General features: G+C 35.6%; 1 protein-coding gene across 18 annotated transcripts in view; it reads left to right on the top strand.

The window, feature by feature from the left end:
* Positions 1-4,936: 4,936 nt before the first annotated feature.
* The window catches only part of N4BP2L2 (NEDD4 binding protein 2 like 2), a 61,711-nt gene continuing 41,859 nt past the window's right edge, over positions 4,937-24,788 (top strand). For 6 of the 18 annotated variants that reach the window (XR_015138113.1, XR_015138112.1, XM_086329441.1 and 3 more), the window contains exons 1-6: positions 4,937-5,085; positions 6,360-7,603; positions 13,823-13,947; positions 17,944-18,032; positions 18,420-18,496; positions 20,966-21,109. Coding sequence is in view for 15 of the 18 variants with exons in the window: in XM_086329441.1 (XP_086185567.1) it covers positions 6,360-7,603; positions 13,823-13,947; positions 17,944-18,032; positions 18,420-18,496; positions 20,966-21,109 (1,679 nt within the window). In the remaining 3 variants the exon portion in view is untranslated. Of the gene's footprint in view, positions 5,086-6,359; positions 7,604-11,001; positions 11,255-13,822; positions 13,948-17,943; positions 18,033-18,419; positions 18,497-20,965; positions 21,338-24,788 lie in introns of those variants that run through there. The other 12 variants (XM_086329442.1, XM_086329451.1, XM_086329456.1 and 9 more) reach the window with 12 other exon arrangements.

The following is a 24,788-nucleotide window of genomic DNA, read 5'->3' on the forward strand; positions in this document are numbered from 1 at the left end:
AGACTCCAGTATTCTTGCCTGGAGAATCCCATGGACAGAGGAGCCTGGTGGGCTATATTCCATGGGATCACAAAGAGTCAGACACGACTGACGCAACTTAGCACACACACACATGCCAGATGTAAAGCTAATATCCTTTTTTCAGTTCAGTTCAGTTCAGTCGCTCAGTCATGTCCTACTCTTTGCGACCCCATGAACCGCAGCACGCCAGGCCTCCCTGTCCATCACCAACTCCCGGAGTTCACCCAAACCCATGTCCATCGAGTCAGCGATGCCATCCAACCATCTCATCCTCTGTCGTCCCTTTCTCCTCCTGCCCTCAATCTTTCCCAGCATCAGGGTCTTTTCAAATGAGTCAGCTCTTCACATCAGGTGGCCAAAGGATTGGAGTTTCAGCTTCAACATCAGTCCTTCCAATGAACACCCAGGACTGATCTCCTTTAGGATGGACTGGTTGGATCTCTTGCAGTCCAAGGGACTCTGAAGAGTCTTCTCCAATACCACAGTTCAAAAGCATCAAGTCTTCGGTGTTCAGCTTTCTTCACAGTCCAACTCTGACATCCATACATGACCACTGGAAAAATGGGACCTTTGTTGGCAAAGTAATGTCTCTGGTTTTTAATATGCTATCTAGGTTGGTCATAACTTTCCTTCCAAGGAGTAAGCATCTTTTAATTTCATGGCTGCAATCACCATCTGCAGTGATTTTGGAGCCCAAAAGAAGACCTCCGTAATTTGATGTAAAAATGATATCCAGAAGATACTGTTAGCTGAAAAAAAAATTGAAAATTGCATATATGGTATGTTCACTTTGGAGTAAGAAAAGAGAAATAAGAAAACATACATATGTCTGCTTATTTTTTGCAAAAAGAGACATAAGGAGGATACATCAGAAAACAAGAAAATTGTATATATATAAAAGGTTGTAGGAAAAAGTGTTTAAGAGAGAGGGAAGAGAGTGATATTTCTCTGAATATACCATTTTGGACGGTTTACACTTTGGGAAACATATTATTCTACATATTTCAAAAGTAAAATGAAATCATCAGTAACGGAAGGAAAAATAAACCAAAACTGGAAATAGAAAAAAAATAAACTCAGGTGTATTTCAAATAACATAAACCCATGGAAATGTAATAGGGTAGTGCAAGAGAAGTAATTCAAGTTATTTTTGTACCTAGTATTTTGACTTTCAACCCTCAATCTATAGAAGAAAAACTACAACCAAGGCTTGAACCCTTTTTAGTAGGTTTGCTTAGGTAAATATGTGAATTTAGCAATTTTGATGTGTAATGTAGGATTTTATGTGTAATGCAGGATTTTATGTGTAATGCAGGATTAGGAAAATGTGCTATGAGGAAACAAGGTTCTCACAGTTGAAGAAGGCAGACACAAATATGAAACGGGAATGGCAACAAAGAACACTGTAAAGCTACTATACATAGAATGGATAACAACAAGGTCTTACTATATAGCGCAGGAAACTATATTAAATATCCTGTGATAAACCATAATGGAAAAAAAATATAAAAAATGTATTATACATAAAACTGAATCTCTTTGCTATTTAGCAGAAATTAACACAACACTGTAAATCAGTTATACCTTAATAAAAAATTTTTAAGAGAACATTGTGGAATTATATTGGAATTTTAAGTATCAATATTTATGTTTTCTTAAATAAAAAAAAAAGAAATCTGTTGCCCTCTCCCCACCTTCTGTCTACTGAGATGACCTGAAAGCAGTAGTACTCTAGTATCAATAAGCACTCTTAGGGCCAAAGTCTTAGCTTCTAAATACCATTCTCCAAGGGGGAGGGGGGGCAGGGAAGAAACCAAGATTTGGAGAAATTTTTGATTCCAGATTATGAGTAATGAATGAAGCCTGGAAAATCCTGTGCCACAAGATAAGGAAGTACTCAATGTGTAGGTCAAAAGGAGCCACCCCAAAGCTGGGCAAACCTCAGGTAATTTGAGCATCAAAACAAATAAGGATGGGGATTTCCCTGGTGGTCCAGTGCTTAAGAATCCGCCTTTCAAGGCAGGGGATGATGGTTCAATCCCTGGTCAGGGAACTAAGATCCACATGCCAGAACTGAGTCCTAGCACCACAGTGAAGATCCAGTGTGAAAAAATAAATAAATAAGGAAAGGAGAGAAGAGACATGTCTCCTATGCAGGAGAATTCACAGTAAATTACTTAAATACTCTAATGAATGGAGAGCACTCCAGAAATGTGTGCTGTGCACAATAACTTCCTTCCAAGGAGTATGGCAGGGCAAGCAGGGGAAAAAGAGTAACTTTACAGTGAAGAAACCTGACCAACACTACTCTGTTGATCAACATATACAATCACAAACTATGTTGGTAGTATGTACACCTGCTATAATGTTATGAAAATGACACTTTACCTCTGTGGTCTCCCTCTCAAAAACCCATAATTTCAGTCTAATCATGAGAAAAGAATCATATAAGTTCTAATAGAAGAGCATCCTACAAGGTTCCTGACTAGTTTTCCTTATAATTGCCAAAGTCATCAAAACCAAGTGGAGTTTGAGAAACCGTCACAGTCAGGAGAGACTAAGGAGAGATGACAACTCCATGTAATACTGCATACTGGATGGAACCCTGGGACACAAAGGACATTAGTGCAAAACTAAGGAAAAACGATGGTCTGTCCTTGACGTCAGTATATCAATATTGGTTCATTAATTGTAATGATGTACTATAATACTGTAATACTATATATATATATATATATATATATACACACACACAAAACATAGATCAGATCAGATCAGATCAGATCAGTCGCTCAGTCGTGTCCGACTCTTTGCGACCCCATGAATCGCAGCACGCCAGGCCTCCCTGTCCATCACCAACTCCTGGAGTTCACTCAGACTCATGTCCATCGAGTCAGTGATGCCATCCAGCCATCTCATCCTCTGGCGTCCCCTTCTCCTCCTGCCCCCAATCCCTCCCAGCATCAGAGTCTTTTCCAATGAGTCAACTCTTCGCATGAGATGGCCAAAGTACTGGAGTATCAGCTTTAGCATGATTCCTTCCAAAGAAATCCCAGGGCTCATCTCCTTCAGAATGGACTGGTCGGATTTCCTTGCAGTCCAAGGGACTCTCAAGAGTCTTCTCCAACACCACAGTTCAAAAGCGTCAATTCTTCGGCGCTCAGCTTTCTTCACAGTCCAACACTCACATCCATACGTGACCACTGGAAAAACCATAGCCTTGACTAGACGGACCTTTGTTGGCAAAGTAATGTCTCTGCTTTTCAATATGCTATCTAGGTTGGTCATAACTCTTCTTCCAAGGAGTAAGCGTCTTTTAATTTCATGGCTGCAGTCACCATCTGCAGTGATTTTGGAGCCCAGAAAAATAAAGTCTGACACTGTTTCCACTGTTTCCCCATCTATTTCCCATGAAGTGGTGGGACCGGATGCCATGATCTTCGTTTTCTGAATGTTGAGCTTTAAGCCAACTTATTCACTCTCCTCTTTCACTTTCATCAAGAGGCTTTTTAGTTTAATTTGAATCTAATCACGAGGAAACATCATAAAGGTCGATGAGAGAATTTCTATTTGAGGATGAGTCTGTCGCTGTAAGGGGATGGATTGCTCTTGGTGAGCCCTCTCGGTCATAAGGCTGTTAAATACTCCAATGCAAACATTAGAGGCTGTGATTTTAACTATAATATTTATAAATTAAAACGCTATGGCAACGGGTTTACTTACATACGTATTTAAATACGTGTGACTACTACTACTACTAAGTCGCTTCAGTCGTGTCCGACTCTGCAACCCCACAGACGGCAGCCCACCAGGCTCCCCCGTCCCTGGGATTCTCCAGGCAAGAACACTGGAGTGGGTTGCCATTTCCTTCTCCAATGCATGAAAATGAAAAGTGAAAGTGAAGTCGCTCAGTTGTGTCCGACTCTTCGCGACCCCAGGGACTGCAGCCTACCAGGCTCCTCTGTCCATGCGATTTTCCAGGCAAGAGTACTGGAGTGGGTTGCTATTGCCTTCTCCGCAAAATACGTGTGAAGAGATAAGCAATTTCTCTGCAGGTGAAGGAGTGGGTCTAGAGAGAGTGGGGAGACGGTGGGAAGAGAAAAGGGGCCCTGAGCAGAGGACTGCCAATTGTTCGGTTTGTGGTTATTTCTAATCTAACAAACACTTACATAGCACTTACTTTTTACCAAGCCCTGTTCTAAGCGCTTTCCACAAGTTGACTTTTAACGAGAAGGCTCAGAAAATGGTCTTTAGTTCGCAAAACAAAATACAGCTATGACATTTTAAGTTATTTTATCACAAGTACTTTTATCTGTATATCAAGGCTCAGCTGCAGTGATTCTCTTCTTGGACAGAAAAACATGAACCTAGAAACGATAGAAAGCCTAGTTGGCGAGGTGAAATGTTAAGACCCTTTTGAAAAGTTTTTGAGTATCCCTAAAAGCCTTATTTTGAGGATAAGGAAATGGCAACCCACTCCAGTGTTTTTGCCTGGAGAATCCCATGGACAGAGAAGCCTGGTAGGCTGCAGTCCATGGGGTCGCACAGAGTCGGTCGGACACGACTGAAGCGACTTGGCAAAAGCCTTAAAGCATGTACTCAGAACAGTTTATGTATCTGCATATATTCAGAACAGCTTATGTATGTGTTTTGGATGTCAGGCACTCACAGTGTCTTTTCATTTAGGGGTGAACACCAGACCAGGTCGATGCCTATTTTAGCCGAAGTTGGTATTTCTAAACAACGTCCCGCCTCCAATCTAAGAACTACTTCCGGCCTTCGCTTTTTGTCCTCAGCGCGTATGTGAAGCAATGCATTCTGGGAGACGTTGAGATTTCCAGGCTGGGTGTGAATTCCGGACTTCGTTTCCCACAATGCCTTGGCGCGAATTCGTAATTCCTGCCGGGGTAACTGTGAGGTGGTCGCCATCTTGCGTACGGAGTGGCGGCTTGTTTCTCGGCTCCTGAGGTCCCGGCTTTCAGTCCCACCCGGTATCTGTTTGGGGAAGGTCTCTGCGGTTCTTTCACCTACTGTTTTGAGGTCAATGCAGAACTGTGGTATAAGGTGAGTAAACACACCATTTTAAGCGAGGTGGGGTTGTGGTGGGGAGGTTTTTCAGTTTCTTTCTTCTTCCTTAAGTGGCTTGGCTTCTCGCCGGCGCTTGACTGAACCCTTTAGGTTAGCTGTATACAGAAGCCGGGAGTGAACCTTTGGGTCTCGGAGCTCTTTGGAATTCCTAGATAGAACCTGAACGTGTCTCCTTTGGGACAGAAAAATTGGATGAAGCGCTTTTGCCCGGGCTGCCCTGTTTGGAGGTCAGGAGGCCTTAGGATTCAAGTTGTGTATAGGCCTCTCTCCTTTCTCTTCCCTGGGTCTTTTCTGCTGTTTATAATGAGGAAATGAGAAGCTGAGAAGTGGCCTAGGAGGGGCCTGTTTCTGGGAGATTGGCGTTCTCTTCAGGTGTATTTTCTTTCAGTCCCCTTGGGGCCGTCTTGTCCCACTCGTGTTTTTGCCCTTTCCTTTTGCTCTCGTGTTAGAGAAAGGAAGACCAGAGAGCGGGCGGAATGAAGTACTGACCAAAACAGGCTTTTGAATTGTACTGTTGAGGGTCCCCCAAAATTTTCAAGGGAAGCAGAGTTTATTTATCTACGAGATGGACGAACCATCTGGAAAAGATGAGGGCTTTGATTTGGGGAGTTGCCAGATTTCTAAACATCACATATTTCTGTCATTCTCAGGACAACTTAAGTTACTGTTTTTTTCTTTAAAATCAATGTAATACACACACTTGGGGACACTTTTACTCTCCTCGCAAGAATAGGGCCTATAAAGACTGACATTTCAGTTAATCTGACGTTTGATTGCTAACACTTGTGGTTGTGTGAGGTTTGCTAAGGACCTAGTGGTTTTAAACAGGAAGACATTTATGATACAGTTTATTACAACCAGTTTGGATCTTTGTCATTTTGGTTGGCACACTTACTGTCCTTTTTAGTACACGATTGTATATCTGTGTCATTGAAATGTGTATTACTGATTGAGCTTTCCAAGCTTGCTTTAGTTTTTGCTTAGGTTCTCGAATTCAGAAATACATGAGTTAGATTAAATAGGAGATATAACTTTCTTTAAAAAAGGATGTTTATTTACCTTCAGTGAAACTCCTGCTTTAAATCACAATGTCATAACAGTAGTACGGGATTATAAAATTACAACTTTAAAATTTTCGTGTTTTGTGAAAATGGTTTTTAAATGCTTATATCAAATTGTTTTCTTCTGTTGTTTCTGAGGAAATTTTTGTTTAGGTTTTTAAATTATTAGTTGTGTGATTTTCTCCTCAGATGCCTTATGGTGAAGTTGAAGCTAAATCCATGGGACATGAGGAAGAACTACTAAGTGAACCATGCTCCAAGAAATTGAAGTCTACTGAAGAGGCATATGTTTTCCCCTATCATGGTAGTGGTAATTTTTACAGAAAGCAAGAGAAAACTGGAAGTGATTGGACCCCTGTAACCATCACTAATGTTAGAGGACATAGTTATCTTCAGGAGGACAAAACCCAAACTACAGATTTGCTGAAACCTGAGCATGATGGGATGCCTAGCGACAGACCGGATGTTATTGAGTCTGTTGATTCACAAGTTGTACAGGATATACATCCTCCATTGGTATCCACAGATGATGAGATATATAGCACAAGTAAAGCATTTATAGGACCCATTTACAAACCCCCTGAGGAAAAAAAATGTAATGACGGGAGGAATCAAGCAGACACTATCAATGGTAGAGATGGCAAAAGAAAACAAAACAAACAGAAATTTAACTCCAAAAAATCAGAGATTGACAATGAATTGTTCCAGTTTTACAAAGAAATTGAAGAGCTTGAAAATGAAAAAGATGATTCAGAAAGTAGTTGTAAGGAACCCGAACCCTCTGAGAAACAACTCATTGCATATTATCAGAACCCTAATAATGATCTGTTAAAATCTGAAGAAGAAAAGAAAAAATATCTTAGTAATGGCCTTCAACCACATTGTGGTTATCAACAGTGGGTGGAGAATGAGCCAGGTAAATATCCTTGTAATGGACAAATGATACCTACATTTTGTGATGATTCATTTACTTCCTTCAGGCCTGAGTGGCAAGCAATGGATTCTTTTGTAGTACCACAAGACCCTCATCTTCCCAGTTTTAACTATCACTTAAATATTGAAAGATTCAGTGTTCCACCAAATCCACCATCAAATATTTTCCATTCCCAGGATGACTTTGAGATGCAGAATGGATATTTTATAAATAGTTGTCATGCTAACTGGGATTGTTTGACTTTTGATGAGAACAATGAATATACTGACTGCAGTAGTGATCATCCCTCTAGAAATGACTACAGTGTGCAAGATGGGTATGCGAGTAATGGTTTCTGTGAAACCAGTGAAAGATACTGGAAAGATCCTTCTGTGGAGGAGTGTAATGGAACAGACAGGTTTATAAACCAGCAGTTTGAAGAGGAAAAGTTACATAAATTGCAGAAGTTACTTATTCTTTTAAGAGGTTTGCCTGGTTCTGGGAAAACGACATTGTCTCGGTAAGTAAAGGATACCAAGTGAATACTTGGTAATTTATTGCTTTAAGATCATGATAGTTGTAATCAATGGCAAATGCTTTTATGTGTCTTGTAAAAAATCTTTAATTTGTTATACTTGAGAATGGCATATGATGGTAAATATTTTAAAAGATGTTTTCTGATAGAGGAAAGGAGAATTGACATATATATTCTTATTAAGATCCTGTTAAGGACTTTAAAAATAGATTCACCATGTGAAATAATGGCTGTGATGAAAGCAAATGCTATTTGAGAACTGTGCTGCCCTTCAAGTCAGCTATTCAAGAAGAGTTGGATTCATAGGTAGAAAACTTGAGCTTTGACTCAGTTATTTCAGTTTGTGACCTTGGACAGGTTTCGCCGTTAATGAATACTTATTTTTCTGGAATTATGAGTAGCAATGAGATAACCCAAGGAGAGGAATTTTGAACTTGTTTTAAGAACTGTGTCGTGTTTGTACCATTGTTGATGGAGGGAACCTGTTTGCAGTTTCTTTAAGAGTTTGAAGTGAGCAATATCTGAAATTAGTGAAGTTAGAACTGATGATGTTTTATTGTGTGGTGAAATGTTTCAAATTCCTGTCTTTGTTTACATTTTTAAAATATTGATGCAGTCAAACACATTTGTGCAGCTATGAAAAGCAATACAGATTCTTTGTAGTTTATATAGGATGATTTCGAGGTTTATGCTAGATAAGAGGGAAAAGAGTTTATTTGATGTCTGTGTGATGATAAAAAAGTCAAGGAACTATTTTGTAAATGGTTTATATTTATTTGCAAGACAGTCTAAAAAACTTACACAGTATTTCTTCAGAAGCAAGAAATTAGAGAAAGATTTAAGTTATATAGACATTTCAAGCTAGATTGTAAACTGTTATTTTGTGAATGAATTTTAAGTCTGCATTTTGATTCCTTTTTAGTGAAAATTTTGTAGAGAAAATGATATTTCAACCCTTCTTTAGAAAGGATAGAAATTAGGAATGAAGTCTTAAAAACATGAGCGTTCTTCTAGATTTGGAATATCAGAAAAGAGATGGTTGGAAATTGGATGAATGCATCTTCTGGTGAGGACCTCTGGTATAGAATGCAAAAAGAAGGATTAGGTTTGGAACAACATATTGGAGTGTGTTGAAACTGAAAATGAGTCAAGTGTAGTGGCAATTCAGTAGAAGTTCAAGGAGACGTAATTGTAGTGGGAGATGAGAGGTGATTATATTTAATATGTTGTTGTTCAGTCACTAAGTCATGTCTGACTCTTTGCGACCCCATGTATATTTCTTTATTTGAGAAATTAGGTGTAATAAGAATGGAAGTTACAGTCACAACTACCATTTATTTATGTTACTGTTTTTAGGTTATAGAGTACTTCCGTATATAACCATCTTGGGAGATGAATTAGCCTTTTCACTTTTTAGAAGCAGCAGAGGCTAATAAAAAATGAGTTCAGGTTCAAGGACTTGGGAGAAGTTGTAAAAACTGATAAGAGATCAAAGTGGGGATGTAAATGAGGGTGTGTATCTTACCTAATCCTTCACTTTAATATCTATCACATGGGTTGCTCTATACCTGACTCCTGGCTTTGAATAGCTTGGTTAAAGCAGCAGAAGTATCTCTTTAGGTCAGCACTTTTTTGAATGAAGTAGGAATGGTTATTTGGGATTGGATATGAAGCCACATATTCTCTAGTGAGGAATGGTTTCATGTAGGATTTAGCTTTTCAAATGAGCTTTGAAAAAAGGAGTAAAGATTTGGAGGATCAGAGTTGAATTAATTTGGGGCACTAAATTAAAATATAACATTGTTTAGTATTGATATGTGGTAATGAGTTATAGTGAGTTAGATAAATTTCAAATTCTTTGGGGATAGTATTCAAGTCCCTTTCTTCCTTTAGTCCTTACCTACCTCTTTATCTTCATATCCTTGTGCACTTGAACTAGTACCCTGCCCTCCACTGCAGGAGACATAATATGTGTCCTTTCATTTTTCTCAGGATTTTACTTATTTAGAGGTTTTCTTACTTGCCTCCACTTTTGATGTTTTGGTTTCTCATCTCAACCCTCAAGACAGCATTATCTTTATTTACTGATAACTGACCTAAAAGCCAACTTGGTTACAAGTGGCAGACGCTTAGTGTTTACCACAACTTAATGAACAGATTTTGATGAAACCAGTCTTACATTAAGTTTGAATACAAGTACAGAGTTTAAATATTTACAAGTAAACCTGTGCAAACCAGTTCACACAACTTCTGTAAGTATGACAAGGTGCCAGCTCTTTATCCTCTTAGGTAAACTGACGGCCTTTTGATGAAAGGTTCATTTGAGGCAGAATTCAACAATATTCTAGAGATAGAATTTTGTTGCTGTTGCAGTTGGCAATCAGCCAAACTGAATCCTTTGATTCCATGATTGGTCTCAAGACCATTTAGGGATCAAGTTTGGGGTATCATTCTTAGGGGTGTGGGCTAAAGATTTTGCTAGATTCTTATACTGTGTTCTTGCAAGGAGGAGGCATAAATCGAAATTACTTCAGCAAATCCACATTCCTTTATGCTACAGATTTCACCAGAGTATTATCAGAAGCAGTAATTTCATCATATTAGCAAAATGTCTGGAGTTGATCAGGAGTAAAAGATAGTTGAAGTACTTGTCAGAAAGAGAAAGTCCTACTCTGCTGGCTTTGGTGATGAAGGGACCATGAGTCAAGATGGATATGTAGGTTGCTTTTAAAGGAATGCTAATCTGACCACAACTGATATTAACCTAATGAAACTGATTTCAGACTTCTGACTTTCAGAACAGTCGGATAATAAACCTGTGTTGTTTTTAGCCACCAAGTTTGTGATAATTTGTTACAGCAGCTATAGAACACAACAGTTTGAAGAGAGGAAGAGATTTCATTTTTCCTTCCTTCTGTTGGAAAAGCTCTTAGTTTAAACTCCAGAGGAAGGATTGACTTTTTCTTATGTAGAGTAATTTTCTTCTTTCAAGGAGTATTTTGAGAATGAAGTGTCCCAGTAGTCTTGGGCCAGAGGATATGCAAGGCCACTCAGTACATAAGGAGGTAAAGAATTCATGCAGTATCAGTTTTACTCAGAGGTTTTTTTTTTTTAATCACTTCTGTTTTTAAATATATATGATGTGTTATAGAAAACATATAGTTTTTAGAAATTAAAAAAAATAAAGCAGGAAAATTACAGTGATTCTATATATAGTAGACCATTTTGGGGAGTAGGACTCTCAAAATGACGCTTAAAGAATACAGCTCATTTGTTACTCAAGTGAAAGAGTGTAAGTACAGAGTAAATTTTTTATCTATGGTTGTGTTACAAAGTTCCCTGAAGCTGACTTGTTAAAGCAATAAACATTTATTGTCTCACAGTTTCTGAAAGACAGGAATCTGGATGCCTCTTGTTCAAGGTCTCCAATGATGCTGTGATCACCATGTTGCTTTGGGCTGTGTTTTGGTCTGAAGGCTTGTCTTGGGGGAAGACCGGCATGGAATCTCTCTCAGAATTGTTGACAAGACTCATTTCCTTGTGAGCTGTTGGATTGAAGGCCTCAGTTTCTTGCTATCTGTAGGCTGTAAGGTCCCCTCAGTTGAGGGGATTATCCAAGGGTGTGGACGCCAGGAGGTAGGGATGTTATGAGCTATTGGTTTTGGCTCTTCCACCATTGTTTATGTGATTTTGGTGGCCTGATTTCAGAAATTATTTTCATTTCTGAATTTGTTTAATACCACATTGTCAAGGTTGTTGTGAGGATTAAATGGAATCATAAAGGTATATATATAAAATGCTTGGCACATACTAGGTCCTCAGAAAGATAGCTATTTTGAAAAAATACGAATCAAGTGGCCAGTGGGACCACATCTGAAGTTTTTATTGTATACTTGATTTCTTAAAAGTCTAAATTTTGGCATTCTGAGAATCCATTTTAATACCTGTCGTAACTTGGGAGGGTTCTAATAGAATCTAAGAATTTTGAAAATACTGATAGTCTTAAATAATTTACTTTTGGTTCAGATGGTTGATATGACATTAGATATATCTAGATTGATAAAGGTATTTTTGAGATAATTCAGGGAATTTTGAAACGATGCATGAGCAGTCTAGGAGGAAAAAGTCTCCCCAAGCTAAAATTATTTGCTGTTGTTATGATTTATACACCTAAGATATTCTTCATTGAGATTTTCTCATGTTTGATGTTGACATGGGTTAATGATATAAATTGATTTACTATCCCTTCCCTCCCCACTTTTTTTTTTTTTTGGGAGGAGGTTAAGCATTTCTTGGGTACAGAAGATCCTATACTCTTGTAGTACGGTATTATTAAACCTAGAGGATCACCTGCTAGTAAAGTAGTAGAACAGATGGGAAAAAAAAAAGAAACATATATGTTATCTAGGAAAGATAGTATCAGGTTTCTGGTACTTTGAAACATAACTAGGTATCATCTAGTTGGTTATGATCAAAATATTTTTAGACAATTGAGCTTTGGTTTGGAATGCTAATATTGTGGCATTTTTTATCACTTATAAACAAATAGGATGCCAAATGTGTTAAATGGTATATTTTGGGAAAATCATGGCCAGTTAAAAGAGAAATCTAGCTTTATCCTCAAACAATTTAAACCATTTACTTTTTTTTAAGATTTATTTTTTAATTGAAGGATAATTGCTTTACAGAGTTGTGTTGGTTTCTGCCAACTTCAACATGATAAACCATTTACTTTGGTTTGTTTAAAGTAATTTGAATCAGAATTCTATAAGTGGAAGTATACAATACATTTTTTACATTTATATATGATTTTATTTTTGTATAAAATATATGCAGTTTTATCTGAGGAAAGGAGAGATGTTTGTTTTAATAGTTGAAATTCTTTGTTACTTTTATTAGGAAGTATTCTTGAATCATCCCAGGACAATATCATCTCTCCCACCACCTTCTACTCCCTTCCCCTTCTCAAAAAGAGATTATAGAATTACATATGCTCAGTTGCTTTAGTCCGCTCCATGAACTGTGACCTGCCAGAGGGACAGAATCCCTCTGTCCATGGGATTCTCCAGGCATGAATACTGGAGTGGGTTGCCATGCCCTCCTCCAGAGGATCTTCCTGACCCAGGGATGGAACCCACATCTCTTAAGTCTCCTGCATTGGCAGGTGACCTCTACCACTAGCGCTACCTCAGAAGCCCAATACAATGATAATCCAACTGCCTAATGGTTGAAGGAGGGGAGATAAAGTGAAAGTTGCCTCAGTTGTGTCTGACTCTTTGTGACTCCATGGTCTGTACAGTCCATGGAATCCAGGCCAGAATACTGGAGTGGGTAGCCTATCCCTTCTCCAGGTGATCTTCATGACCCAGGAATCAACCAGGGTCTCCTGCATTGCAGGCGGATTTTTTGTTATTGTTGGATCCAAATTGTTCCTACTGTCTTTTCCCTTTTCTCAGCACATCTCTAATCTCTTTCATGAGTCGCTGGTTATGGGAATTCTCTTACACTGAACACTTGTCAATCTCTCTGTGCTTAGGAGTTAAAGGTGGTAAATCGTGAGAACAGACCTTGATTACCACTGACTTGTTCTGAGAGTGTGTTCTTTGTTCAGTATTTAGTAGTTAATTTCATTTAGTAATTTAATCTCTTAAAAGTTAAAAACATGATTATACTCTGGAGGATCATTGACTGTTTCACAGCCTTAAACCACAAGTCTCACTTTCAGGTCATGCATGTTTGTGCTTTATAGAAATAGTATATCAAAGCTGTCAAAACTTACCTTTATCCAAATGTAGTTTTCCCCAGATGAATTGCTTCCTTAAGCTTGCTTGTCTTAGGTTACCTATTGTGTTAAATTTAGGCAATTTTAGACACCAAATACAAATTCACTAAAGTTAAAACATGGAAAGTTGACATCATTTTGAATTGAAGAATGTTTTTAAAAGTTGCAATATAAAAAGAAAAAAGTTGCAATATAGAAGCCACTTTAAATAGTTTTTATTACTGGCTATTATTATGTAGATTTAAGTGTGAAGTAATATTTGGAATCTGAAAGCTTTTAAAGGTTCAACTCTTGTGCTGTTCTGCCTCCAATATATTAACAAATATGTACCAGCTATTCATTTAATAATCTTTCCTATGTGGCTTATTTCTGATGGTTATAGATTTTATAAATGGCACCTTTATGATTTCTTTTATTAACAGAATTCTGCTTGGTCAGAGTCGTGATGGCATTGTGTTCAGCACTGATGACTATTTTCACCATCAAGATGGGTACAGGTATAATGTTAATCAACTTGGTGATGCCCATGACTGGAACCAGAACAGAGGTTTGTTTTGGGCCAAGTCTCCTGGGATAGAATATTTGACTAGGAGTCACAATACCTGAATTTTTATTCTTGACTTTTTTTCTTTTTACCAACTGGATGACTTTGACAAGCCATCGAAAGAGCTTTGAGACCCAGTTTTTCATCTCTTAGAAGCAGTGATAATCATACTTACTCTACCTGATTGAGGTGAAAATCAGAGAATGTAGTTAGAATATTTTTTAAACTGTAGATAGTGTACATAAGCCAGTACAATAAAAGTATAGGATGTTTTGATATACTGCTTTATACCTCATGAACAAATTCAGAAAACCTCTGATATTACCTCATGAACAAATTCAGAAAACTTTGATATTTTTGTAATGTGTTACCAAAAGTTATTTCCTCGAATAATGCTAATATTTTCTAAGGCTTAATGTCCATGAATATTAAACATTTTTTTCACTGATACAAAAAAATTACTTAATACACTTTTTAGAGGCACATGGGTCAAATTTGCTTTAATTTCGGAATAGTAATTATTAACCTTGGCTGAACATTTGAATCACTTGGGGATTTTTTTTTTTTTTAAACTCATGCCCAAGTATTAGCCTCAGAGATTCTGGTTTAGTTAGTCTGATGTCCTTGTGTGCTCATTCACTTCAGTCATGTCCAATTCTTTACGACCCTGTGGACTTCCAGGCTCCTCTGCCCATGGAAGGATTCTCCAGGCAAGAATGCTGGAGTGGGTTGAGATGTCCTTCTTCAGAGATCTTCCTGACTCAGGGATCGAGCCTGCGTCTTCCCAGGCTCCTGCATTGCAGGTGGATTCTTCAACCACTGAGCCATTGGGGAAGCCCCTGGTTGGTCTGGAGTGGATCTAAATATTAGTGGTTTTTTTTTTTTAAGTTTCCTGGATATTCTAATGTTACAATCAGAATGGAAAACTATTAATCTAGAACTGTGTAGGTACATGCTTACACTATAATCTGATTTCTTTTTTAAAAGATTAAGAATGCATTGATGATGAAACATTATTTAAACCTAGAGTAAAGCGATTACAGTGAACAGCCTATTTGCTTCCTTGTGGTAGTCATTTAACTTGTAGGATTTATTTGGTTCAACCTTTTTTTCTTTGTAAGTAAACGGTTGTCCCATTTTTAGTGATGCTAAGATCAGTAGCTTCAGAAGAACAGTCTGCTCCCTGTTTTATTCAAGAATGATTGTTTCCTTAATCAGTTATTTCATTAAAGTTGCAAAATGATTTTTCTAGGTCTGTCATTCCTTCTGTGTTCAGTGGCTAGAATTCTTCTGTAATGAGGAACGTCCTCTTACCTAGAACTAGCAACTAGTGTTACCCTGAAGTACAGTATGTACAGGAAAAAGCAGCATAAATGCTTTTCTTTCTAATTCTCACTTTTCAAAGTAAGGAATTTCAGTGAGGATATTTTTGAATAAAAAGTTTAAATGTCAGATAAGTTTGATTTTAAGACTATTTTCTAGTATTGATTCTAGGATTTCTCCAAATATTTATTTTAGAAAAAAATTTTTTTTAATTAATTCTTTTTTATTTTTTAAACTGCTGCAGTGTTACTACCCAAGTCAAATAAGGATCATACTGGCAGTTCCCAAAAATGCTTAGAGTTATTGGCCCAGAGTTAAGAGGAACAGAAGTAGATGATAAGGGGAATGAGGCAGTATATCTTTGGTGAACTGGAAAGTTTGTTTGTGTGGGACATTTTTTTTCTTTCTGCAATACTAGACTATTTTATTAAAATGTTTGTGCCGTGTGACTTATACTTGCTGAACATATTAGTGTCTAGATAAACAACTGGTTTTATTAGTATAGTAAGTGTGGACTTTTCCAAGGTAATTTTTAACCCTTTCAAGGTAATGATAACTGGCAATTGCTGGACATTTTGAAAGCTGTGAGCATTACGTTTAATTTACACACATTTATTGAATACTTTTAAGTGCCAGTCATTATTCTGGGAATATCAGTCTGCCTCATGTTTATTAGAAGAATCTAAATTCACCTTTAACTGCTTATAAATTTAAAATATCTCTAAGATGTCGTTATTCTCTTTCTTAGAGTATGGTGGTTAATTTGTTTGAGAAAATGACTCTCTTTATTTGAGTATTCAGACATTGTTTTCTTAGGACCTTTATTTTCCTGGAGTGCACTGGAATGTGGTATTGGACGATAATTATTCATGGAAAGAGAATAATATCTCCATTCCTGCAAATCAGATATTTATTTGGTTAATAAGCTCCTTTTGTAGAACTTGACTCCTTAGAGGTGTAAGCCTGTCTATCAGACATTAGGAGAATTACTTTAATATTTTTTTTTTAAATGAAAGTATGATCACTGTTTGGGGTGAAGCAGTGGGAATTGATAGCATCTTGGTATCCTGTTTGTGACCCAAGTTGTAACTTTCTTTTAATATTTAGAGACGTCGTCTCCCAAATATGTATTTACATTCCACATTAGTCATTATTACTTAGCTTTTAAAATTCTATCTTCCCTTAGACATCTGTATAAATGTTTTCATTATGTGAAACTTAGTGGTTTGAATTCTAAATCCCAGCAAAACTTACATATCATTGCATTTTGCCTCAGCCTTTTAAATTTTATAGTGGGGAGAAGGAAATGGCAACCCATTCTAATATTCTTGCCTGGGAAATCCCATGTACAGAGGAGCCTGGCAGGCTATAGTCCATGGGGTCTCAAAAGAGTTGGACATGACTTAGCCACTAAACAACAACAACCATCCATCCATAGCCCCACCTGTTAGAGGTAATTTGTGTTACTCTTTTGGAGTGATGCTAAATGACCTGTTTGTTAACATGTAAATTCAAAGCACTAACTGATTTGCTCTTGGAGCATCTGAAGCTTCCAATATGAGGAATTCTCAGGTTTCTCTAGGAAGAGGCATGATACATGAATCTGAAACAACAGCCAAGTCAAGAGGTCCCCCGAGGGCCAAGGTCAGAGAGGTCAGAACCATGAGAGGGTGATCCTTGAGCAGACGCCCAGGATGGAGACAGAGCCAAAGGGTGGACACCACCCCTCCTCCAGCTGTGGCCACTGCAGGAAGGTTTCTGAGAGTCACAGGTCCACTAGCCTCCTCCCCATCCAAGTGACTGCTCTTCTACAGCTTTCTGTGAGAACAGTCTTAAATGGAGTCTCTCTCATAAATGATGGAACTCGGTAAAATAAAATAAATTTTATAGTGGGCTCTTAATTGTCTTGCCTGTCATTAACAGGAATCGCTGTGAAATAGTTCTCACCTCATACTGGAATCAATAGCTAGAGACAGGGAGATATAGTTTGAAAAGTTCTGTTTAGCTCAGCTCCCAATTTCAGAAATCATTGTCCTAAGAAATATCCACAAAGTCAGTTGAACTTTGGAATTTAGCTGCTTAGGATGTGAGTAGTGATAAATCCATAGCACTTTTTTTTTTTTTTTTTTTACCTAAGTCTCTTATTTCGAAAGAATTACTGGGAATTTTACCTATAGAAGACAACTTTTGGTGTCTTAGTAACTTTTCTCATCTTTATAGTTTGCCCAAAATGAAATCAGTTACATATTATCTTGTAAATTGCCATTTTCTGTTAAAAGTCTCCATCGTTCCATATCATTAAATGTTTGTCTCTTTTCATACTCAGACCATATTCACATGTAACTTGTCCCTACATTTTCTGTAAATGAAAGCTCTAGACTGAAGTCTTCATTAGCTGTAAGTTCAACAGAATATTTCCCCTAAAATGTCCTTTACAGCTAGTTTTTCAAAACCAGCATTTGGTCTGAAGAAAACCCATTACATATGTTTATGTCTCTTAATTCCACTTAATCTAGCAGAGTCCTTTTATTTCCATGCACTGACTCTAGAGATTGCACAGTTTTGTTTTTAAGTACAAGGATGTAGAAAATTGCTTAATGAATGTTTAAATTTTATTTTATATATTTTTATCTAATCGTTCTGTTTTTTGCTTTTTAAATTTATTTTTTATTACAGCAAAGCAAGCTATCAATCAGGGGAGATCGCCAGTCATAATAGACAACACTAATACACAAGCTTGGGAAATGAAACCATATGTGGAAATGGTAAATATGAGATATGAGAGAGTTTTTCTATTCTTTTCAGCTTTTTTCATATTCTGAAATTTCAGTTACTTTGATGTTTACTATTAAAACATTTGTCCTTGTTCTCTAAAGAGGTGTGTCCATTTGCTTAATTTTTTAAAAATTGAGAATGGTGCTTATTAAGCAATATGTTCATCTTGTTAGTTTTGCCTGTACTTGAGAATAGTGATTGGAATTTGACTGTTAAGTAGCCTGAAAATTTTTATAAACCATATTATTTTAAAGATAAATTTGTCTTGGTTGAGCAAATTGAGAAGTATTGTCTAAGTGAAATTTGTATCTGTCTTCCATCTTTTTACTTTAAGAAGTGTTCTCTGGGTTTTTGTTTTCTTCCTTTCTTTTGTGTAGGCCATAGGAAAAGGATACAGAGTAGAGTTTCATGAACCTGAAACTTGGTGGAAATTTGATCCTGAAGAATTAGAAAAGTAAGGCACTCAAAAAATTTTTAATCTCGTCTTTTTTTTTTCTTTCTTCTTTTCATGATCAGTTTCTTTACTAGCTTTTGTTTGTTAAATCTTTGATACCTATGAATAGGACTATTACTACTACTACTCACTTTGTATTAAGAGGAGCATTGGCTTAAATGCAGCTTGTTTGAGGCTCTTTGCAGTATTAAATTTCCTTAAATGTTCTTTGTTAAGTGTGTTTGTCACTTCTTCTTACGTGACTTCCTGCATTGGTTCCCAGTTTATTGAATGCTAGTGGAGATCCAGAAAACAGACAAAAACTAGGACTTTCCCTTCAGCTTTTTTGCTAGGCCACTTCTCTGCGTTGCCTTTCCAACTTCATCTCTTTCCCATTTTAGATCCCATCAGCTTTTTACCTGATGCTTTTCTCTGCAACATATCCATTATCCGATAGCCAAGATCCAGGGAATCAGTGTGTTTAAGAATTCAGATTTTTTTTTTTTTTTTCAATTTTAGAAAGGTAATACAGAGCCTGTATCTAATTGTTAGCACTCCTAGCAAGAGTTTGGGGCAGCATGGCATAATCAAACATCTCAGTGTTTCTGCAGCAGATTGTGAATGATCAGTCTATTCAGTTGAGAAAAATTTACATGGTTTAATGTTCGGAGTAGATCATGCTGCCATATGAGTACAGGCATGGTTAGACTTTGCTTCTGTATGAGTCAACAGAAAACTGAATTTTCAGAGTATTTTAGATTTCAGGATTTGTGAGGGATTGTGGTCTTGTATTATTTTCAACCCTGGTCTTCCATTTGTGTTTACCTTTATCCATTTTCCCTGGTTTTCCTGACAGTAAATCATTTTTCATTTCTTCATTTTCACTCCTCCCACCCCATCTTGGGTGACAACTTTTAACTCACATACCTTACAGTTTACCCATTAAAAGTGTACAATTCAATGGTTTTCAGTATACTCACAGAGTTACGCAACCATCACCTCTCTTTTTAAGACCATTTTTTTCTCCCACATGTTTCCCTCTTCTGCTTAAAACTGTTATTCTGTGTATGGTGTTCAACTGCTTTCTTTCCTCCTTGCCTTTTATTCTTTTTGTATCTTTGAATTTTTATTCCTTTGGTGATCTTTCTTTCCCTTTCTAATTTGCATGCCAAATCAAATTTATGAAGAGTTAAACTGGTAGATATTATTAATATCTGGTATTCTTTGCCTGCCCTCTGTGTAATTATTGCTCCTCAGGTAGAAAGAAGAGAGAGTTTAAAAACTAAAGATATTTGGCTTATGTTGAATAAGTGAGTTAATGAAATTGTTGTACATTTAGGCTTTATTTGCATTTGAGACTGTTGAAACATTATAATTCTTTTTTTTTTTAATTTTTTTTATATAATTCTTAATATAAAATAACTTTACAAAATAAAGTCAATTTAACTGCTATCTAGTATAGTTTGACAGATTTTTATGTCTTTTTTTCTGGGAAGATGAGTTAGCTTTAGTAAGTCTAGAACTTGATTTTTATGTCTTTTTTTCTGGGAAGATGAGTTAGCTTTAGTAAGTCTAGAACTTAATAAATGTAAAATATGTTCTGTGTGTTTTGCCGTGTCCAACTCAAGTTACAGAAAACTACAAGGGTTAAATTCTTAAAAAATTTTTTTTGAGAGACAAGAATAATTCGTAAACTACTTTTTGCTGTCAAAATTAAACTCACAGAAAAGTATATAAAAAATACGTAGCTTAACAAATTTCATAAGTCAGATATTCATTTAACTATTACTCGTGTCACGAGAGCTTTACTAACACCTAAGAAGTTTTTTGAATTCCTTTTCCCAGTAACAGTTCCCTACAGTTACTTGCTTGCTGTTCCTTAAAGCTTTTTTTTTTTTTGCTTTTAAAAAAATCCTTCACTTTAGCACCATAGTTTAATTTCTTTCAAAGTTTATATATTAATAAATAGAATTACACAGTATATAGTCATTGTCTCTAGTTTCTTTCATTCGATACTATGTTTGGGAGATATGTAAAAATTGTATCTCTAATAATAGTTTGGTGTTGATAATAAATTTTTTAAATGCAGATGTGTTAAAAATAACTTTCATAAGTTAAACATATTTTATATTGATTTTTGTAAGTCCTAGAAACCCACGCGCAATTCTTCTGCAATTCTCAAAACGGTGTTGCATAATCTTTTTATTTTGTTGTTTAAAAGTTGGGGGTCATTAACTCAGTGGTTCAGTGAATCAGTAGTTAGTTCTATGTGAAGAAAGTATAATCAGTTAACATTTTGCTGTGATATATGGTATTTTAAGCCTTTTTACTATATTGTTTAAAACTGAGAGAGCCCTTTTTTTAGAGGTGTATCTTCTAGTATTTATTTGCAAAATATAATTTAGACTCTATTCTGCTCTGTTACTCTAAAATAGGTTAATCCTGTACATTCTTAAAAAATAGAATTAAAATCCTTTTCTTTTTTGGTAGGAGGAATAAACATGGTGTGTCTCGAAAGAAGATTGCTCAGATGTTGGATCGTTATGAATATCAAATGTCCATCTCTATTGTAATGAATTCAGTGGAACCGCCACACAAAAGCACACAAAGACCTCCTCCACAGGAGAGACAGAGGTGGGGAGGCTCTCTAGGCTCACATAATGAAGTCTGTGTTTCAAATAATCATTAAGTTGGCTATTTTCAGCTAACGCATTTGTTGCTTGCCCTTAAAAAAAATTAGTGAGCCTGTCTTGAAACTTAAGCAGTTTCAGATTTTAACAAAAGACCACGTTGCCTCACAAAAGATGTTCCCAGCAAGTTGTTTAAATTCTGAAGTGTAAATAAAAATTATATAAAATTGTATTTTAAATGTTTTTATAATCTTTTGTTGTAATGCTTTTGGTTATTATGAAGACCCCTGAGTAGAGTGGGTAGGAACCAGAATGTTTTTCTATAATTGAATTTTAAACTGATTTTATCTTTTGTAGATGTCAGACAATTTTATAGTTCATACCTAAATTCAACTTTTCATAAAACTTTAGTATTTTTCTTTGACTACCTTAAATATATAAGAAATACTGACTTGTTATAGGAACTGTAGTTGATTCCTCTATTCATAATACCGGTAAAATTATGTTTTTCTGCAAATTCATCTTTGTAAAGTATTTCTAAGCTGTAATTAGCATATCACTTACTAAAACAAAATTCTTTGTCAAATACCAATACAGTAGGTATATCAGTCACCAGGGGTTTTTTCTCCGTAATTTACGTTTTCATCACCCTTCTTCTTAAGGCATTCCCTGTCTCTCCATACTCCCCAATTCTGGAATGAAAAACAGGGCAATCACTATATAGTTTACAAAAGCTCTTCGTGTTATTCTGATAATATATTACTTTTCTCTATTTAAATTAACACAGGATAATTCTAGGGTAAAAAATATTTTAGACAGCTCCTTAGCATTAATTGTAGGAAGATTTGTCCTCTGGAATGTTTTACTTCTCCAGGTTTTAGCTTTTCTTTAAGGACAACTGTGTATCTCACTTTATCATTTTTATTAGATTGTGTTCCATCACTTAAAATTTTAAAATCGAGATGGAATTCATTTCAGAGATCTTGGGCAATTCATCCTAATTTTGCTTTGATTTATCCATTTTTAGGAAAAAAAAAAAACAAGCTATTTACAACGGTTGAAAATTTTTTATGTGTTTTATTTACATGGTAATAGTTCATGTCCTTTAAGTCTTCTTTCTCCTAAACCAACCTATCCTAAATCCTACAGTATATTTTTTTCTTTAATTTTATTTTAGATGGAGTATAGTTGATTAACAGTGTTGTGGTAGTTACAGGTGTAGAGCAAAGTGGTGAATCCCATAATCTTTCGATGTTGTTTTAAAACTTTTTAGTGTTTTTTTTCCAGCTTTAAATGTTCTCTCGCATCTTTATATTACTTTTTAAATAATATTAAATTATTAAGTAATACTACTTGCAAGGCTCAAAACTAAACATAGTACTTTTAACAAGGTCTTTATTACATTGCCTTTAATGAGATAATATGATTTTTATTTGTAGTCTCCAGTACTATTTACATTTAAATGAGTATTACTGTATTTTATTTTAACACATATGTATGTTTGTATATATTTGTTCATCCTAACTATGATACAGTAGAAATATACTAACTCATGTTTTATGTATAAATGTATATACAATTATGTGTTCATGTTTCCTTTATTCACTATTTTCATAATTCTTCTGTTTCAGAGTAGTACTTCCTGGTATTTGGGCTTGCTTTTCCCAGCATTTTATTATGTAAATTGACATTTTGAAATAGAAGGATTTAATTTTGGGACACGTGAAACAACTGTTAGGTATATATTGTGTGCTCCTTTCTCTTTGTCTTTATAAAACTTTATTTAGAAGTAATAGTACCATTAGGTTTTGAACAGCAGCCAGATTTATTTCAAGGATCTAGAGAATTGCCTTTGGAAGATACAAATGATGAAGCAACTTGTTCGTAATAGTAAGTCTGTGAAATAAATTTCCAGATTTTATTACAGATTAAATGTCATCTAATATTTCTGAGTAGTAAAGAGATCGTTAATCATTACCAAATATTTTTAAAAGTTATAAATGTTTACTGAGGTGAGGTGGTAACATTCTAGAAGACGTTTTTGTTGGGGCTTTTTGTGTTTTTTTTTGTTTGTGTTTTGGCCACACTACTTGGTAGTATGTAGGATCTCAGTTCCTTGACTAGGGATCGAACCTGTACCACCTGCATTGGAAACATGGGGTCTTAACCACTGGACCACCGGGGAAGTCCCAATTTTTTTTTTATTTTAAGACAGAGTAAATTAAAAGTTCCCCCAAGCATTCTGACTAATGTTATTTTTTACTTTTAAACGGTAACAGAACAGAGAAATAAATATACAATAAAAGATGAAATTCACCAATTAAAAGTTTTTTCATCCAAGTTTTTCCTTCTATTCAGACATTCTTTTTTAAAATTTAGATATTTTCTAATGGACTAGCTCCCTCTGCTGCTTCCTGCCATTCTGAGTTGGTCTCCATCACACAGAAAAAAATGGGCATTACTCATCATATTTAACTAAGGTGAACAATTTAAACAGTATATAGATTCTAGTCTGGTTCAGAAAGATTCTTTTTGAAAAGTAAATTTACAGTTTTCTATATGTCAATACTGTCAATAAAAATATTTGTGTGGTAATTAAGTTGAACTTTTGATGCTTTTTAAATTGATCTTTCATTATTCATTTTCCTAAAAGAAAATATTAGCTTTTTAATATGTGTTTTAAAGTAAGATTGTTTACAGAAGATTGGGTTATATTTTGTTGATGATATGATAGGGTGGATTTAACTATTTGAAGTGTGCTTATCTCTTACCTAATTAATATATATAGGTTATGAAATTTTCCAGTTTTATATATAGGTAAGTTTTGAAAGAATTTATGATATCAAAGCATATAAAATATTTGTTTCACCCATAATTGAGTTTTTGCTATGGTGGAAATGTCTGATTTTCTGAGCCTGGTTTTCTAAGTATTTTCAGAGAAAATTGGTGATGTTCTGTTTGGAAAATGTTGAAGAAATGTGGTTCATGTATTAGTACCTTGATGAGATAGGTGTCCCAGGGTTTACTGAAGTATCATATAGTAGTGTAACATAAATGCAGTCACTGAGGACTCAGTTATTAGGGCTGGAGTGTATGTTTGTCTGTGTTTGTCTGCAACCCTTTATAAATAGAGTAATACCTCTTAGTCTAGAATCATAACAAAATACAATGTTACTTAGTTTTGTTACAATGACCATTCAAAATAAACATTTGATGGCAGCAGAACAGCAGATCATTAGTGGGTTTTAGAGTTAAATTTTGTACATTACAATTTATAAATAAAACTTTTTTTCTCATTAAAATTGTTAGCTGTAATTTTTGTGAAAGGAAAGATTATATTAAGGGATTAATAGATATCCTCTTTGGTGATGGTTTTCTTTTTCTTTGCAGTTAAATAAGACTTGCATATTTTATTTTAAAAATTAAGGTATTATTAAAGCAATTGGCTTCCCTGTATGTATGCCAGATTTTTTTCCTTAAAATATCCTAAGGATGGCAAGAAGTAGTATTAAATGAATTTGTTGAAGTAGACTCTGAAGAGTAATTAGTGATTGTCTTGTGTGTATTTTTTATTCCTTTGTTTCCTTTGCTAAGCAGCATTTAAATTAATTCAATTCAGTTGATTCAAATTGCCTAAGTCTTAAGTCTAAACAATTTTCAGTTTTGCCTAGCTGTAAATTTCA

This window comes from Bos grunniens, chromosome 12 (genome assembly GCF_055505025.1).
Source record: "Bos grunniens cultivar Pamir isolate PY7600 chromosome 12, Bosgru_T2T1.0, whole genome shotgun sequence".
Lineage (NCBI taxonomy): Eukaryota > Metazoa > Chordata > Mammalia > Artiodactyla > Bovidae > Bos > Bos grunniens.